Source organism: Ranitomeya imitator, chromosome 4, assembly GCF_032444005.1.
Source record: "Ranitomeya imitator isolate aRanImi1 chromosome 4, aRanImi1.pri, whole genome shotgun sequence".
NCBI lineage: Eukaryota > Metazoa > Chordata > Amphibia > Anura > Dendrobatidae > Ranitomeya > Ranitomeya imitator.
This window is the reverse complement of record NC_091285.1, coordinates 185,502,305-185,522,789: the sequence shown is the minus strand read 5'-3', so window position 1 is coordinate 185,522,789 and position 20,485 is coordinate 185,502,305. Positions and strand designations below refer to the sequence as shown.

At 41.6% G+C, this 20,485-nt stretch overlaps 1 protein-coding gene across 2 annotated transcripts in view; it reads right to left on the bottom strand.

Moving 5' to 3' along the window:
* Positions 1-248: 248 nt before the first annotated feature.
* HTR4 (5-hydroxytryptamine receptor 4) overlaps positions 249-20,485 on the bottom strand; it is a 998,998-nt gene continuing 978,761 nt past the window's right edge. For both annotated transcript variants that reach the window (XM_069764171.1, XM_069764170.1), the window contains one exon: positions 249-1,587. Coding sequence is in view for 1 of the 2 variants with exons in the window: in XM_069764170.1 (XP_069620271.1) it covers positions 1,500-1,587 (88 nt within the window). In the remaining variant the exon portion in view is untranslated. The remainder of the gene's footprint in view (positions 1,588-20,485) is intronic.

Here is a 20,485-nt window from a genome sequence, read left to right as displayed (position 1 = left end):
CCTTTTGCGGTCTTTGGTTTTACTAGGTGTACCACTATTACCCAGAGAGTCAGTTAATTATGTAGGATTTATCCGTACTAAAGACCTTCAGAAATTCTAAATTTCGACATGTTAGTTAACTACCTACCAAACCACAGTAACAACCAATATCCTCTCACTTTGGTGTGTAGTCATTAGCAGGAAGCACTGTAGGGTGTTGTAAGCTCAAAGTGCAAATACAAAGTGTTTTACAAGGAACAAACACATGGTATTATTAGTGGAAAATTTGCTTTAATTGTGTTACTTCAAATCAAGATTGTATGACTTCTTTTTTCACAATTTGATCTGTTATCACCTTTGATCCAAATAACTCAAATAACTAAACATTCTCCTTTCAACACTCTCATGGTTTCATGGTCACCATCAGCCTATGTTTACTTGCCTGCAACAATGATGTATTGTACTTAACAATTGGCTGCAGTATGCATGAGTGATTTTGCTTCCGCAGCCATGCTGGTTATAGAACATCATTGAGGTGAAGTCAATGCGTATTTTCTGTTGCTTCATAAATACAGTCTTAGCTTCATTTGTCATTGGCACACCCTAATGTGTTATCTCCAAAATGACTTTTTGTAGGGTGTGATGAAAAAGGCTAAGACAGTGTTGGAAATGTTTCAAAATTGAAAGGTGCCTAGAAATGTCCTCTTGTTTTGTTGTATCCCTCGATTGGAGATAATTACTAAAGGATTGGCAAAAGCGTTTATACCTAACCAGATATCACTACTGATCCCAATTCTCCCACATATATTACTATTAGCAGTAACATTACATTGTGCATGTTAAGCTGACCTTCAAAAACATGTATTAGATGATGGCAAAACAACAATAAAACACCAAAGCTATTGGAAGATCCTTCAAATTTGACAAGGCTACTGAGAAGCCTAGCACTTCATATGCCCTCACCTTCTTCGACATGAATTATGTTACTCTGAGCAATCCATACATGCAGATATGTCTTATGATATACGGTCACCAATGTCCTCTGTCCTATTTCTTCATCATCTCAGTGCAGCCTGTCTTTTTTTATTTATCAGGCACTGAGCAGGGCAATCTATATCTGTGCATGTGTTAGGATATGTGCGCGAACATTCATATACACACTTTTGCCCAAGAAGACAAAGCTTGCCGCGTTGATCCAGTCTTTGGTTGTTTTTCTTTAGGTTTTCATGTACTGCTGATTTGCAATTCTTTATGGTCTTTTCAGTCTGAAGCTATACTTAGAACCTGTGAGCACTGCAACAGAAATCAATAGAACTACTATATGAATGGTCACATTCGCATATATCTGGAGGATTTAGAGTACAGTAGTACAGAGAAAGATGCTGCTTCAACAGAAACACATGCTGCGTGTTTGTTCAAGGATTTCTCTGTCACCCAGTGCAAGTAACAGATTCCATCAGCTCTTTGTGCCATATTTGGCATCTGATTTCCGATCCAAGGGATTAGAAGTTGAGAGTTGGCTACAAACAGGATTCCTGTGACTCTGGGTCATTATGAATAGGAATTCTGTCATTCTCCTGATGATGTCCATTATACAGAACTGTGTACCTGAAAAGAAAATAAATCAGTTAAAATTGGAAAAACTTAGACGCCAAATGTCTAAAACAGTTTTGTAACGCACATAGAACAATTTGGATGGAGCTCCAAAATGAAGTCTATGGGGTCATATTGTACTTATATGTACCTCTAATGTAATATATCTTCAGCTGCCATAAATATTGAAGCTATTAACCTCACACAGTGGCATGTAAGTGTCTATAACTCCAAAGCATAGAGTGGCAAGGACTCATGGAGTGTAGGTTCCATGAATATAGCCTTAATGAAACATCTAACACCATAGATACTATTAAAAAGAAAGGCTTGGTTATCCTGGTTCAAACGATGCACTAAATTATCTGTATCATACTTAATAACGAAGAGACAATCTTTTGAACTTACAATTTAAAGATTTCACCAATTTTTTCCCCAAAATTTGATTTACAGCCTATAAATTTGTGAATAAGGCTACTGTAACACTATCAGCATGTGGTCAATATTTTACCTCAGTATTTGTAAGCCAAAACCAGGTGAGGAACAATCAGAGGAAAAGTATAAGAGAAACACGTCAAAACTTCTGTATTTATCACCCACTCCTGGTTTTAGCTTAATAAAAAAACTGAGGAAAAAATTGACCAAATACTGAACGTATGATCGTAGAATACTGGAAAACTTGTATTTGCTTAGAAAATACATGAGGGGAAGAGAAGAAAGGGAGCAAACTTCATAGATGATAAGAATTTACATTTTACACGCGCGAGAGAGGACACTGATGAGTGTGCTCTACAACAGAAAGAGATTTTCCCAGTTCCTGCGGACATGGACAACAATTTTGCCGTACAAACTGTGCTGCACTGTTAACCACTGATTTCTGATGGGCCACGTACTGACCACCACTGTACAAGGTATGATTATTTGCTAGATGTCAATGCTGCAGGGCATTATGACAAAGCTTGTGTGGCAGTGCAAAATGATGCTTGCCTGCTCTTTGATTCTTCAGCAGTGTGGGAAATGGTGGTGGGCAAGTTTTTTTTTTTACAAACCATGGATCGAATCTCAAAATATTTAAATTCCTGTGAAACCACGAGTTTCAGGAAATTTTATTCAAACTCGATCCTCCGTGGATCTATCCGCTCTAATACTTGGCTAAGGTGTAGGGTATGGACATAACTGAAAAGCACATGGAGGCTAGGTTTTCTTTTTTCAGAAAAATCCAATTTATACATATTAGACATGTTTAACTTTACTAAACACTGTGGAATATTTTGAGCAATTCTCTCCATCATAGTTTGCTTTTAAGTACATCTTTCCAACATAATTATTGATAAGCATGCTCAGCTTAATTCTTCAGGCGCCATTAGACAAAAATGGATCTTTGAGAGTCCTGTGTATTGGAGAATAATCAATTAACACCCCTAAGAGTTTTGCAGGTACAGTCATGGATCAGCTTGTGTTTTAAATTGCAACTATAGCATTTTACGGCAAATTAGTCTCTTAGCACATCTTTAGAAATGCATTAACCTTTTTCCTCCATTGAATACATAATCTACTACTGTCCTTGATCGTAATAATATTAACAAGATTTTGTATATTGTCAGAATTTAATATTGCAGTTCAAGCTTGCCTGGGTTCAGCATACTTTTACATGTTTAATATATGGTTCTCTGTGCAAGCAATGTTTTGGTTAATTGTACAATGTGAATTTTTACGATAATGTGTAATCTTTAAAAGAACATTGCAGAACAGGATACAGTATGTCAGTACAGAATACACCAAGTAGTGTCAAATGTAGTTAATTGGCTCTCAAGATGATTAGCTTTTCACTATAATTGCATTATTTGACGACAGCCGCTGATTGAAATTCCCACACACAACTTAGAAATCTCTAAACAACTGGGAATTAGAGAAACTGAAAAAACAATAAACCTTTTATTAGGAAGTGCAAGAGGCAACTTATTTCAAAAGAAAGCAGATGAGAAATAGCAAAGTGCAAACTGAAAACACTGTTGACTTCTCGAAGATTACCAGCTTTCAATATACAGTGTACATGCTCATTAGCAATAAAATAAAAATAAACCTACATAAATTGTCCGCCTTGTATCAGCAAAGCAGCCACATTTGTTGAGAGATACACTTTAAATCTAATCTAATTGGACCTCAGAGTATATTAAACTTATGCAAAAAAAATAATAATACCTCACAGCTCCCCTATTCCATCACTCTTCGTAGCTGCTGTTTGGTCCGTTGCATTTCATCTTTTCACCTTCTTCCATCACATGCCTCTTATTTTGCCTGCTTCACTTTATTCCAAGGCTTCGACCACTGAGAAGGCCCCTGAAATCAATTCGCACCATACAATCTTACCAGACGTTGGGACATTATGATGTGTGTTTCCTGATGACTAGTCAGCGCCTTGAGGGATGTACATTGTGATATCACGATGCCACAGTGCACAAGGATGTCGAGGCCTAGTTAGCACCAAAAGACTGGGTTTAAAGTGAAGCAGGCCAAAGAAGATGTATGCAACTGAAGAAGTTAAAAAGAAGAGGTAGGGGGCAGCGGACAGGTGAGCAGTGAAGTATTTTTTTAACCTTTTGCTGACTCTCCAAGGTTCATCGAAATGCCAGCCACTTGGCTGTGATTTTGCTGGATTTGGGTGGAGCCAGTAGCTTAAAAATTGTATTCTAAAGAATATGATTTTTTGTAAAATTCAAGGAAAATTCAATACAACACAATAAATTTGATCACCTTCCAATAGTTATAATCCACTACAGACTGTTAACACCTCACCTGATATGACATTTTGAACATGCTTGGCCCAGATGTCCAGCCATCACAATTTGTCCCTTCAAAAAGTTATTCAGGTGGGTACGCCAACGCAATTTTCCTGCTTTCAAAACATTAACTTTAAAAGGAACCTGAAAAAATGCTATTAACCTGTAGATATGGGGTTAATCTGCAGGTTCATAGTGTTCTGAACCTGCCAGGGATTAGACACATGTAATCTTTCTTTCACCTGCAACAACAGCACTTATTAGGGCTAATTATAATCAATATTCATGCTGTTGGTAGCAGCATTTAGGAAGAGATTGTGCTGAAAGGATAGTGTAGGACAGGATAGGGCTAATTGCATGTCTTTTTTGCTGTAACTCATTCTTAAAGCCCTTCAAGTTCTCATGGCTAATAATATTGTTTATGCTCTTAATTCTGCAAAAAAAATTTCACTAGGGAAATATTATATGCTGTCTATACTGCACCAGTTGTGCATCAAAATAAAAAAGCCTGAGTTGGTTGGTTAGAAATAGCATAGTTGCTCCTACACTGTAACAAGTCCATCTGAGGTGGGCAAATCTTCCTGACCTAGTAATCCTGCACATTTTTTTCAGCAGATAAATATTATACACCATTTAAACTGTGCCAGTTGTGCATTAAACTAAAAAAAGTCAGACTTGATTAATTACAAATATATTGCTCCTGCACTGTAACAATCCTTCTGAGGTGGGCAAATTTTCCTGCAATACTAATCCTGCAAAGTTTTTTCAACAGTGATATGTTATGCATAATTTAAAATGGGCAAGGGACAGGGATGTGGACGTGATGCTGATGGTGAGTGCAGAGACTGAGACAGTGTGCAAGGTGAAACTGTTCCTGGGAGCACAGCAAACACACACATCATGTCAACCTAGCTTCCTGTCCCACTTTGTAGGTGGATGCTGAACACCGATCTTGAATCCAGACCAATATCAAAAGTTTGTTGGGTGGATAGCAGATAATGCTTCCAGTCACTTTACTAGCACCACCCTGTCTTCCACATGGTCCAGTCTGAGTAGCAGTGATTCTGGACCATATAATCCTCACCCTGATCTTCCTTCCTCCCACCATGCCAAGTGCCCGGAGACAAGTGATTCCACACTTGGACATTTCAAAGAACTGTTCACATTTCCCTTTATAGATTCTTGCATCTCACCTGACCATTTGAAGTGGGACATTAGGAGATCGCATGTAGCAATGCCCAAATATTTGAGCAGCCATGCCCATAAGAAAACAATAGTACGAAAATGCAATTACTGTCACAAGAGGTGGATGAAGATGAGACACAATTGCCAACATGTGATGTTCTTAAGTCAGTAAGTCAAGAGGGGGACCAGGGTGCAGAAGTAGAAGACGAGGCGGTGGACGATGAAGACACTGATCCAACCTAGGAAGATAACATGCAGAGCAAAGACAGCAGCACACAGGGGAAGGGATCAGCAGCACCAAAACCTGGCAGGAAGAGGCAGTGGGGTGGCCTGAGACACAAGGCGGGCAACTGTTCCTCAGAGCACCAATATGGGTATAGTTGCCAGGTCAAGGTTTTCCTGAGTCTGGTGCTTTTTAAAGACAGTCCAGTTAACCCAAAAAGGCAATTTGCAACATCTGCCATGCCAGCATCAGCAGGGGCAGCACAACTACCAGTCTGACCACCACCAGCATGCTCAGGCATATGACAGCAAAGCAACAGACTAGTTGTGCTGAACTCCAGGAAACAGAGTCTGCGGGTGACACCCTTGCCTCTTCCCCTGTTCTATGTGCACAACAATTTCCTGTCCACTATACAGGCAAAGATGCCTCCCACCCTTTACCTGTCGTTGCACACTTGCAACCACTGTCAGCAACCACATCTACATCCTTGTCCCAGTGTTTAGTGGAACGCAAGTGTAAATACACTGCCACCCACCCACAGGCCACAATACTAAACGGCCACATTTCCAGACTGCTTTCCCTGGAAATGTTGTCATTTAGCTTTTGGAGATGAAAGCTTTTCACAATCTTATGGCGACAGCTGTCCCTTGGTACTCGTTTCCCAGCCACCAGTATTTCTACTGGTGTGCCATTCTCGCCTTACACAAGGAGGTGTCCCATGACATTAGCTGTGCCCTAACCAACGCTGTTACTGGGAAGGTCCACTTAACCACGGACACCTCGACAAGTGCTTGTTGCTATTGAAGCTACATTTCCCTGACTGCACAGTGGGTGAACATTGTGGAATCCAGGACTTAGTCGAACCCTGCGACACGTGCTACCGACACCAAAGATTGCGGGTTCTGGTACAACTAGGTTTTCCTCAACCTTCTACAGCATTTCCTGCCCCTAATCCTCATCACCCTCCATCTCAGAAATGTCAACATCAGTCACAAGCTGGAAGCTCTGCAGCACTGCCTCGACCAAGTAGCAACAGATTTTGGTGAAGCTAATCTGCTTAAATGACAAACCGCACACTGCCGCAGAGTTGTTGAAAAGTCTAACAGACCAGACTGATCAGTGGCTGTGTTGCCCGTGAACCTACAACCAGGCATAGTTGTGTGTGACAATTGTCGTAATCTGGTGGGCGGCACTGAAGCTTGGCAACCTCGCACAGGTGTAGAGAAAGGAAATATGGTACCAAGCCTGGCCCATGTACTCAACTTAGTGGTTCAGTGGTTTCTTAAAACCTACTCAGATCTGCCTGAGCTACTTGTGAAAGTACGCTGCTTGTGTGCCTATTTCTGCAAGTTGGCTACAGCTGCCGCAACCTTGACTGTGCTGCAACAGAGTTTGAAACTTTCAGCTCACCGACTGGTGTGCGATGTCACCATGCATTGGAACTCAATGTTACATATGTTGGAAAGGCTTTGTGAGCAGAAGAGGACAGTAGTTGAATACCAGCTGAAATCTGCCCTTCAGAATTCTGGTCAGCCTCCGCACATAATAGCTGATGAGTGGGCATGGATTTCTGACATCTGTGTGGTTCTCCAATACTTTAAAGACTCAACCAAGATGGTAAGCGGCAATAACACCACAATCAGCATAATTATCCTGCTTCTCTGTCTACTGAAATGCTCGTTGCTCACAACTACAGTGAAGGCTTTGCAGGCTGAGCAAGTTGAGATGGAGCAAGAAACTATACAGGTTGACTCTTATCAAAGTGAACAAGGGCTGGATTGGCCCCGACTTCTCAAAACCACCGGATGACAGCAGTGGAACATAAACTCAAATCCAGTGTTTCTTTTTTTTCTGGTTTATTCCCATGCACCCATTCCCACCCAAACATGGGTACATGCTTCAGGATTTTGTCTTTTTTGTGTCGTCCTCCTGATCCACCACCTCCATATCAACAGGGTGGTCATGCTACCCTCACTATAAATTTTTGAAGGGTGTTTACGATGCCGTATTAAGAATTTTGAGAGGCCTACCTGGAACATTCTTTGATATATATATGTATAACTCTCAGGTGTAAATGTTTTTCAGCCCATGTGCACTTAGTGCATGCGCATTACCAGCCTAGGATACCCACTTCATATTGATGGGAAAAAAGTTTTATGAAGCCCTCCACTACGTCTCATGAAAGGGGTATTGGGGTGCCTCCTTTTAATTTTTGACATCCCTTGCATTAGTGCATACGCTTTACCAGTCTAGGAGACCCACTCCTTAGTAATTGGAAAAATGCTTTTCTGCGGCTCGACTTTCTAGTTGAAGGAACATTTTTGAAAACCCAAAGAACTGGTGGATTCTATTACTATATGATCCAATGTCTTGCTGTGGGCTGTCAGGTGGCCATCACATAGAGGGTTCTCACACTGCATTCAAGATTTCACAACCTGGACAGGAGACTTTGTACAGTAAGTACAGAAGATCCCAGTCTCCTCCATGACATGCTGAGTAGATGCAAAACGCTCCACTATACTCATCAGCAGGGTCGATGAAATAACAGTCCTTGATGCTGCTATTTTAAACTAATCACTTTTTCAGGCCAAATTTAAATAGATTCTATTTTCTAATAATACTTCTCTTGGGATAGCATATAACAGCCAGTTAGTCAGCGATTATTACCTTGTAATATTTGCTGCTGCTTCTTTCCATGCACTCATTGGCAGATTCATGAGTTTGTTGCTGTCACGTACAAGAAAAAAATATTTTTAGAGCTGGTTCAAATCCCTTCTATATTCTACAATAATACTGCTCTTATCTACAATTCGCCTAGAGTGAGCTGTTGCAGTAGATATAGTGTATCACATGCATCTAGTCAGGGATTATTGCCATATATTATACTCCTTGCTGCTGCTTTTTTAATACACTCATTGACAGATTCATGTTTTTTGGTGATATGTACTCAGAAATTCAGAGTTTGTTGGTGCCACGTACAGGAAAAATTATTTTCAGGGCCAGTACAAATCCCTTCTATATTCTGCAATAGTACAGTTTTTATCAGCAACAATACCACTCTTATCTGCAATTTGTCTAGGGTGAGCTGTCACAATAGAGATAGCGTATTACAGCCATCTAGTCAGGGATCATTGCCTTATAAATTATAATCCGTGCTGCAATCTAAAAAAAATATAGGTAATATCTTTTCTATTCCCTATTATTTGTGTTTTTACAGTGATCTGTACTCAAAAATTCATCAAAGCAGGCAAGTGTAACTGATTTAATGTGCCCATTCGCAGTTTCACTGTAGCAGCTGTATGTTAAAAGTAATGGTGGGAGACTTTACGCCACTGGAGCTGGAATTTCTACTTTTGACCTCTCCAGTGCTTTGTTTCCATCCATTTCTGGGTGCTTTTTAAGTATGTTTGGGGTCACTGTCCTGCTGGACCCATGACCTAGGATGCAAAGCCAGGTTTCTGACACTGGATACTACATTGTGACCCTAAATCTTTTGGGAATGTTCACACTTAATGATGCCTTGCACAAAGTCAAGGCACTCAGTGCCAGAAACAGCAAAATAACCTCAAAATATTTGTCTCATTCCATTTACAGTAAACAGTAGAATGATGTGCTTTATCAAAAAGCTGTATCTTGTTTTCATCTGTCCACAAGATGCCTGCTGGCCTCCACCATATTTGACTGTAACTACTGTGTTCTTTGATTTGTAGGTCTAATTCCATTTACAAGAAAGAGTAAAAAATAAACAGTAAACAGTAAATGATGTGCTTTACCAAAAAGCTCTATCTTGTTCTCATCTGTCCACAAGACGCCTGCTGACACTGTAAAATTAATGAGATCTGACTGCTGCCTGGCCCTCTACAAATAGTGAGGGCTGCCTGATGGCCCTAAATATAAAAAACTTTTTTATTTTCATTGTCCCTTCATTATAATTTAAACACCACATATCCAGATAAATGTACACCACATATCCAGATAAGGTAGTAAAATGTTAAAATTACATTTCCTGGTGAATGTTTTTTCATCATTGAAATCAATGCAAACATTTCAAAATGCAGCAAAAACAATACGTGTGAACATAGCCTCAGGTGGGAGCAGTATTTTTTTTATCTTATATACAAGTCATTATCATGAAAAGAATGTTTCTTAACATTTTTTCAGTAAAATCCATTTTACTGTGGCATAGTACTCTTACAACATTGTTCTCAGCAGAAACCTGTGATTCAGAGAAGCTTCCAGGCATCTTCCTAATGCTGTTCCCATGGCATTTCAGCGCTGTTTCCATTGATTTCAGCTATTTTTAAGCCCCCTCCAGACCTCTTGTTTCCCATTGAATTTCATTATACTTGTTACTCAGGTCGAGCACCCAAACATTATGATTTCCTCGATTCAAGTAACAAGCACCCAAACATTTTAATGCTTGTTCATCACTATTGACCAGGGCCGCCATCAGGGCATTAGAGCCGTGACTGGTGTATGGGGCCCGGTGAGCACAGGTGGCCCGCATCGGGCCCCGTCTCATCTGCTCACCGGGCCCCCCTGCAGGAGCTGTGGCACACTATTGACGTGCGGGCCCGCGCCCGCACGTCAATAGTTAACAGCCGCCAGCCAGTCTGAGGCTGGCAGCTGAATAGGGCCGCAGTGCGCACTCGCCGGCGTCGCCGGCATCTGACGTCATTGTCAGCCGCCGGGCCCGGCGAGTGCGTCTGTGTGGAGCCTGGAGGGATCTTCGCCCGGCGCAGAAGCACGGCTAGGTAAGAACTCGTGTTTTTTTTTTCTTTGAGAGCGGCGATCTAGGGGGGCCCGGGGGGCAGAATACTGGACACACAGTGGGGCAGAATGCTGAACACACAGGGGCAGAAATGCTGGACACAGTGGGGCAGAATGCTGGACACAGTGGGGCAGAATGCTGGACACACAGGGGCAGAATGCTGGACACAGTGCTGTGGGGCAGAATGCTGGACACAGTGGGGCAGAATGCTGGACACACAGTGCGGCAGAATGCTGGACACACAGTGGGGCAGAATGCTGGACACACAGTGGGGCAGAATGCTGGACACACAGTGGGGCAGAATGTTGGACACACAGTGGGACAGAATGCTGGACACACAATGGGGCAGAATGCTGGACACAGTGGGGCAGAATGCTGGACACACAGTGGGGCAAAATGCTGGACACACAGTGGGGCAGAATGCTGGACACACAGTGGGGCAGAATGCTGGACACACAGTGGGGCAGAATGCTGGACACACAATGGGGCAGAATGCTGGACACACAGTGGGGCAGAATGCTGGACACACAGTGGGGCAGAATGCTGGACACTCAGTGGGGCAGAATGCTGGACACACAGAGGGGCAGACTGCTGGACACACAGATGGGCAGACTGCTGGACACACAGTGGGGCAGAATGCTGGACACACAGTGGGGCAGAATGCTGGACACACAGTGGGGCAGAATGCTGGACACACAGTGGGGCAGAATGCTGGACACAGTGACAGGGGCAGAATGCTGGACACAGTGACAGGGGCAGAATGCTGGACACAGTGACAGGGGCGGAATGCTGGACACAGGGGCAGACTGTGAGACCCGGGGGCAGAATGCTGGACATTGGGGCAGAATGGAGATGCGGGGCATGATTGGAGACACGGGGCAGGATGAAAGACATGGGGGCATGACTGGAGACAGATGGGGAGGATTGGAGACAGATGGGGCAGAATGGAGACACAGGGGACATAATTGGAGACAAGTGGCAGGATTGCAGACACGGGGGCATGGTTGGAGACATAGGGGGCAGAATGGAGACATGGGGCATAATTGGAGACAAGTGGCAGGATTGCAGACACGGGGGCATGGTTGGAGACATAGGGGGCAGAATGGAGATACGGGGCATGATTGGAGACACTGGGGGGCAGAATTGGAGACAGATCGTGCAGGATCTTGGGGCAGGATGGATATGATGGAGACAGATGGGGCCGGATGGAGAGATCACATGGGGCGATCATATGGGGCAGGATGGATACTCATGAGGGCAGGATGGGAGAACATATGGCTGACGCCAGGAATGAGACACACGGTTGTCAGGATGGGGAATATTATTACCATAGGGGCTAATTTAGGGATATTATTACTGCAGTGATGTATTTATTTTATTTTTTGAGTATACTGTTTTAAATGAGGGGGCGGTCCTGTTACTGTATAGAGTGATACTATGTTGCCTCTTTTTCTTCATGTGGTGTAATGTAGAAGTTGTGAAAAATTAAGTAATGTGTTCTACAAGCGGAGCTCGAGATAACTGTGTCATTTCCTGCAGAGACGAGTCCTGGCTGGATGAAAGATGAAGGACTTCACCTAGAGACGTCACTGGTGAGTCAGTGTGTTACCTATACACTGACACTATACACTTTATACTGTATACAGAGCTCCTGTGTTTAATTTTACTAGTGATCACTGTATTATCTGTACACAGACACTGCATACTAAGTACAGATCTCCTGTGTATAATGGCACTTATGGTGATAGTATGGTGCTTTTTTTAAATTACTGATCAGAATTGTAGTATTCAGTCACTATGTGGTGGTAATATGTGGTCTGGACATGGTGTTGCGGTATTTGTTCCTTGTATGTGATGTTATTCGATCACTGTGGTGGTAATATGTCATCTGGTCATGGTGTAGCGGTATTTGTTCCTTGTATGTGATATTATTGGTCATTTTAAAAATTGAAAAATAAGTAAAAATATACCTAAATTGTATTGCATGTTTTAACAAATATTTAATAGGTTACAGTAGAGTAGGGCCCGGCCAAAAGTGTCTACCGTGTTATGGTGGCGGCTTAAAAAATCTTTTGGCCAAAACAAAAGCTGCCGGCTATATGTGTGATCTGGTGATGGGAACTGTTAATGTGTGATAGGTGAGAAGTGGAGATTTTCCAAGAGAGAGCGGTGGGACTGTGGACAGTTCGAGGGGTGGAGCGTGGAGGCGGGGCTGGGGTGGAGCCTGGGTGGAGTCTCAAGGGGGCCACGAAAATTTTGCCAGTATGGGGCCTGTGAGGTGCCAAGGGGAGAAGTACTAGAAAACAGATATGTTTCTCCCCGTTTCATTTCATATGTATCACGGTATTGATTGTGAAGCTGTTTATTTCTCTGTAATCCGGTCCTGGTTTCTTTAGTGATCAGCCTGAAAGCTCTGGTGCTTCCCTTCCACACATACGATCCAGCTTTTGCTTCAGCTGATATAATCAAGGAACTGCTGGGATCTCAGTCTCTCATCTGCTGGTCTGGGAGCTGACACAGTAAGGTTGCACAAACTTCTTTCTTGTTGTATAGGTTTATTTTGCAGTTAGTATCTTGTTGTTAGTTAGTGGCCAGACGGCCTTAGACATTTTATTTCATGTTTGGCACGTGTAACATTGTACGGCAAATGTGTACAATAAATACACCTGACACATACCTGTGTGGAACTCGCTAGCCTGCTATTGTTCGTTGTGACTCCATAGCCACCTGCTTGGGCCAAAGCAGAGATCCCTGATGAGCTATATTCCCACAAATGGTTTTGAGAATGTGGGCATAGTGGCTGTTGGACTGTGACTGCAGATAAAGTGCTCTGTGTATGTCCTGGCTGAAAGCTCATGTGCTTTTGAAGAGCCAAGAGTCCAGTAATATGGAGGAACTAGTGAAACAGTTATTGCAGGCAAATGTGCAACAACAGCAGACCAATACTAACTTCCAGCAAGCCCTGGACCAGCAAAACCAGATTCAGCAAGAGCAGTTGAATGCAATAAAGCAGGCTTTGATTCGGCAACCCCGAGATGAGAGGGATCATGCACAAAGTGTTGCTGGTGCACGGAAAGCCGTACAAAAAACCCTGCTTAAAATGACTGCTGACGATGATGTAGAAGCGTATCTCACCGTATTTGAACGTATTGCAGAACGTGAGCATTTACCGGTGGACACGTGGGCTGAAGTGGTTGCGCCATTTCTGAGTGGAGATCCACAAAAGGCCTATTACGATTTAAGTGGAGTGGATGCTATGGACTATACCAAATTAAAAAGCGAAATCCTGGCAAGGCTGGGAGTAAACACATATGTACGAGCACAGAGGGTACATTTATGGACTTTTGTGGAAGATCAGCCAGCCCGCTCACAAATGCATGATCTTATCCATCTAGTAAAAAAATGGCTGCAACCAGAGATTTTGACATCTGCAGAGATGGTGGAACGTGTTGTTCTAGACAAGTACCTGCGGTCCTTGCCCCCTAAGTTACAGAGGTGGGTTGGACAAGGTGACCCATATACAGCCGACCAGTTGGTGAATATGGTCAAACGCTACAATGCTTCCGAAAGCCTACTCCAAGGGACGTTATCACCTCGCTGGGCTCCCAAGAAATCGCCAGAAAATACTGCGAGACCTACTTCATCTTCAAAAGAAGAGAACGTTGCAATAAAGGGTAGCAGACCCACAAAGAACTATGGAGGCGGTACAGTCTCACAGCAATTCAGCAGACCCTATCAGGCGTCTCTGGCGAGGAATCAAGGACCTATACAATGTTGGCGATGTCGCGGGCTTGGCCATGTAGCAGCTAACTGCCCAATGACTACAGAGCCAATGGACTGTAACGCTATGAGACGTCTTTCGTTATATGTACAGTCAGTCTGTGTTGCAGAGGTCCTCACAAGAAATAAACAGCTTCACAATCAATACCGTGATACATATGAAATGAAACGGGGAGAAACATATCTGTTTTCTAGTACTTCTCCCCTTGGCACCTCACAGGCCCCAAAATTTCTAGTGGCAGCCCTGCTATTGGCAAGATGTTCTTTTCCTGAAATTCTGTGCCCTTTTTTCTGCACACATAGAAAAACATACTTTAACCACATCGGTGTACAGGACTTGCTTCCAAATTCTTCAGGCTTGTTTAGATGTTCTTTTGCTTCTGACACTGAATTTTGTGGGGAAGACGCAGGAGAGGTTTTCTCCTGATAACTCTTCCATGAAGGGCATATTTGTTCAGGTGTCTCATGACAGTAGAACAATGTACCACAATTCCAGAGTCCGCTAAATATTTCTGAAGTTCTTTTGCAGTCAAACGGTGGTTCTGATTTGCCTCTATAGCAATCCTAAGAGCAGCTCTCACTGAAATTTTGCTTAAACTTCCAGACCTCATCTTAGCCTCCACTGTTCCTGTTAAATACCAATTTTTAATTACATCTTGAACTAAGGAAAGGGCAACTTGAATGAACTTTGCTATCTTTTTATAGCCTTCTCCTGCTTTGTGGGCTTCTGTCATTTTCATTTTCAGAGTGCTAGACAGCTCCTTAGAAGAACCTATGTCTGCTGTTTTTTGGCACAAGATTAGAAGAGGCTAGGCTTCTTATAAAGCTGGGAAATCTGCATCACCTGGCCTTTCCAAACGATGATAGGCTAGCTAAGGTGTGAAACCTTGGTCAAAGTTATCTGAACACACAAATCTCCAAGGGTGCCCAAATTTGTGCATCAGCCCAATTTAATTTTTGTAAGTTTTAAAACAAAAAAAAAATCACAATTTGTATATTTTTTGCCTAACATACAAAGGAAATGTGTCACATTTAACTTTAGGTGATTTAGAGATCATTCATCTTCAAGTTCACAATAGCAGTAATTTTGACCAGGGCTACCCAAACTTTTACATGCCACTGTACAAAAATTGACAGTTGGATGGCTCCTTAATACAAGTTAGTTTGTAAAATTTCTAGTCTGCTAGATCTGCCCTAAATAACTTAGTGCTACAAGTGCTAACTTATATAGGGCAGATTCACTTAAATTGTAGAACATACAAATATACTGCCTCCAAAGAAAATCAATGTCTTATATATACACCAATCTTACAGCTCAACTAAGGGTAGGATGGGGATCCATTTAAGAGAATATTGAGAAAAAAACCTGATTAGTAAGACAGCCAGATAAAAATGACACATGGGAGCATTGTAAGTTGCAATTAAAAGTATTGCAGTCACCTTACCCCCAAAAAACACAATTTCCTTTCAACCAGTAAAATTATTGCACCACTAAATTCACATGATGATGGAAATAGAATAATTATACATAAGGATATGGGAACTAGATAATTTTCACACAATAAAGGTTATAATAATCATACATAATAGTGCCTATTATGCCATGATGATTGTTTTTCCAATCAACTTTATTAACATTTTCAACCAAAACAAAACCAAAATAGAGAGAGCACGGTTAACACAAATGGTATGACATGAAGCATTCATGAAGCATAAAAGTAAAAATAGAATAAAATAAAACAACAAATACAGTAAATTCTTATGGAAATATTTCCAGCCAGCGAGACCATTTTTTCAAAAAGGAAGGAAGGCAGCCATTCAGTAACGCTAATTTTTGTTCATAGGATTTATGCAAAGCCAGTTTGTCAATAATTTCTTGTGAAGAAGGTACTTTTGAAGATTTCCAAAAAATAGCAATAGCATTCTTAGAAACTAAAAGCAGATGTATAACAAGTTCCCTAAAAGGTGGAGTCAATTGATCTGTATTCAACGAGAGCAGGGCCAACTGAGGAGACAGAGAAAAATCCAAACGTTTTAATATAATAGAAATAAGAGAAGATACTTCATCCCAAAAAGGTCTAATACGTGGACCAAACCAAAACAAATGGAAAAGGTTACCATAATGTCCACAATCCCTCCAGCAGAGAGGGGAATTGGAAGGATTAATAAATGCTAAGCGAGATGGTGAATAATACCACCTACAGATAAGCTTAAAATAAGACTCATGAAGAGCCATGGACATGGTGCAGAATAAGTCAAGGACACGGCCAGTTCCCAATCATCTAGAGCAGTGTTCCCCAACTCCGGTCCTCAAGAGCCACCAACAGGTCATGTTTTGAGGATTTCCTTAGTATTGCACAGGTCATTGAATGTTTGCCTGTCAAGGTGATGCAATTATCACTTGTGCAATACTAAGGAAATCCTGAAAACATGACCTGTTGGTGGCTCTTGAGGACCGGAGTTGGGGAACACTGATCTAGAGCTACAGAAAGATTCAAAGTAGATTCCCATTTGCTCATGTATGGGGATTTTATCATTTTGAAATCATTATTAAACCACAGGTAGATATATTGAGTAGACCAAAAATGCTATGACTGGAGTTGCATGAAATATTAATCGCCGGCTCCGATAAAGGAGGGCGACCAGTCACCAGTGGCCTCAAAAAATCCTTTAAAATAGTAAACTGCATAAAAGCCGATGAGGGAACACCAAACCCATCTTTAAGGTGGGTAAATGAAACAAACTTGTTACCATCAAAGATGTCATGTAGTTTAGAGATTCCCCAGTCAGCCCAATTTGAATGCAGATCAAACAAGAAAACTGTAATAATAATCTTTATTTTTATAATAGTCTTTATTTTTTATATAGCGCTAACATATTCCGCAGCGCTTTACAGTTTTGCACACATTATCATCGCTGTCCCCGATGGGGCTCACAATCTAAATTCCCTATCAAACCTCAAAGAGTATTTACCATGCCTAGATCCATGGCACTTCCAAACATTACATAAATAAAAAAAATAGACGGGAAGCTATATGCCATAACATTACACAAAACTTTTTATTGATACAATATTAAAAGATTAAAAGTAAAACCAGTTAGTATGGGTACAGCAATATGCAAAAAAAGTGCCAAAAAAAGTACACAAATTACAGGTGAATCATCAACTTTAAGAATGGAGCTGTTATTAGAATTAAAGTGAAGATTAAGTATTTATAAATTTGTGGAGCAATGAAGCTTCCAAAAATCTTTTTTTTATATATCATACAGTGAAGTTGTCAAAATATAACAAGCCCCATAACAGTGTTTGCAATATCCTTATACTGTATATATTCCATTGTCAATCCATATAATAGTAACTGCCTCCACGTGATTCAGCACACTCTCTTGGAAAAAGCTTAAATGCGAAACGTGCGTCAGGGGTTCTACAGTCATTTAAAGGTACAGTACTTATTATCTTTATGTCCCTCCTTAAGGTTTCCTATCCCTGTTCCTTACTATCATTCCCCCTTCTAATGGATTTTTTTGCTGCCTACATCATAATTAGGCACTAATTGGAAACTTTTTCATACTTCTTTTGTGGCTGAATCACGTGGAGGCAGTTACTATTAAATGGATTGACACCTCAAAGCCGCGACATGTCAGCTGTTTTCAACAGCTGACATGTGCCCACAATGGGCATGAGCGGAATCGCGATCCGCCCACGCCCATTAACTAGTTAAATGCCACTGTCAAACACTGACAGCGGCATTTAACAAGTGCTGCCAGCTGGAAGTACGCGCACCGCTGACCCCTCACGTGATCAGGGTTCAGCGGTGCGTTGACATCACAACCAGAGGTCTCCTCGAGACCTCTATGGTTGTTGATGGCAGATTGTTATGAGCGCACCCTGCCGTTGCAAAAAATTGCAAATTGTCGTTGTAGTGATAAGTACGCTGTAGTGACCAACATATTGCAGTTAGGCGGGCTCTCTTCGCTTCAGAAATACCAAACATGTGGATGCTATATGTGGATTAGGTACACTGTGGGCTGAGCCTCCTGAGGGAGGGGGCATTTGGATTTGGGAGCGGAGAATTTACTGAATCTCTTTTGTAGGGTGATGAGCTATTTCACTTTTCCAGAGCCTTTTTACTACAATACCAGTAATGTGGAATCCACCTATAATTCCTTTAACAGATGACAGACCTGAGTGGGGACTTGCATTTTTTGTTGATTGAGTTGAAGCTTTTATTGGGAACATTTTAAATAGCATTTAGGATCACATTTATCCGTCACTCTACACTGAGCACATACTTTGGGGTTTCCTTCTAAATCTCTGAGTGACATGATTCAGCTGAAATCCCCGAGGGATCCATTGACTATAGTGAGGCAGCAGAGATACTCTGGACTCTGTTTGGCTTCTGTTCAGTGGTGTCTTTCTTTTCAGAAGTGCACAAAATTGTGGCGGCTGGCACTTTTATGCAATCCTAAAAAGATGGACAATGCCGGATCACACCCTATGGTGTCCACAGTGCCTCCATCTGCCTCATTATAGGGATTCTTCCATTGAAGGTTCCATCTAAATCACAGATTTCAGAGATTTACCAGGAAACTCTGGCATAAGAGCTCACCGCAGAGCGCTGGATAAATGTGTGCCGAGCCTCACTGCGATCTTTGGGAGGCAGAATGAAAAATCAACAGCAGGTGAAGAATTGGCTTTATTTACTTTTTACGCCATTCCTCATGGGGTATAAGTGATTAAGAGGCCTTATTTTGCGGGTCGGTGCAATTACAGTGATACCAGATTTGTATCGGGTTTTTTTGCTTGGCTGCTGTCACACACTAAAAGACGCCTTTTATTGCAAACACAAGTATTTGCATCATCATATTTTGAGAGCTATAATTTTTCCACATTTTGGCCCACAGAGTCATGTCAGGGCTTGTTTTTTGGGGGACGAGTTGACGTTTTTATTGGTACCATTTTCAGACACATTACTTTTTTGATCGCTTTCTATTCCGATCTTTGGGAGGCAGAGTGAAAAATAGCCAGGAATTCATGATTTTTTTTTTGGGGGGGAGGAGTATGTCATTCTGTGTTTGATAAAATTGATAAGGCAGTTTTATTGTTTGGGTCAGTACTATTACAGCGATACCTCATTTATATCATTTTTTATGTTTTGGCACTTACACAATAAAAACTATTTTCTAGAAAAAAATATTATATTTGCATCGCTTTATTCTGAGAGCTATAACTTTTTATTTTTCTGCTTATGAAGCCGCATGGCAGCTTCTTGTTTGCGAGACAAGATGACGTTTTCAGTGGTACCATATTATTCCACCTTTTGTTAAGCAGTATGATGATAACGCATTATTTTATGCCTTTTTTTATTTTTTATTTGTTATGGTGTTCACTAAAGGGGTTAACTAGTAGGACAATTTTATAGGTCAGGTCGTTTCAGACATGGCGATACCAAATATATATACTTTTTGTCATATAAATATTTATTTATGGGTACAAGATTTTTTATTTTTTTATTATAATTTTTATTTTTTTTCATATTTTTACAATTATTTTAATTTTTGTAAACTTTTTTTTACTTTCTTTCTTTGTCACACTATGGAACTATCATTTTTTGCAGGTTGATCGCTTGTATAGCTTGGGAATGCAGCAGCACTCTGCACTGACAGAGAAAGTTGCTGATCATGACTGCACGTGATCAAGCAACTTTCCAAGCTCTGGTGACCCAGATTTCTTCATGACGACATCATGTCACCATGGCAACGATCGGGACCCTGCGTCACAATGCGGGGTCTCTTATCTAATGTTAGAGAGGCTGTCATCCCTCTGCCAGCTCCCAGAATGCTACGAACGAGTTCAGTTGCAGTATTTAGGGGGTTAAAGTGCTGGGAGTGGTGCGGAACCACTCCTGGCACTTAGTGGCGGTGATCGAGCGCTCACGGCCTGTGTGTGCACATGTTTGCGATGCAGTAATAATATGTCTGGCGACAATAAGGCCCAGGGCGCATGGACATATTAGTACTGACTATGTCGGAAACAAGTTAACTATGGTAGGGAGATACTGGGAGTTGCTTACAGCCATCATCAGACTGCAGACCAATCAGGAACTACGGTATTAATGAGACGCAGGCAGTATTACAAATAAATATTAACATCCAGTTACCTTACAGTTGAAATCT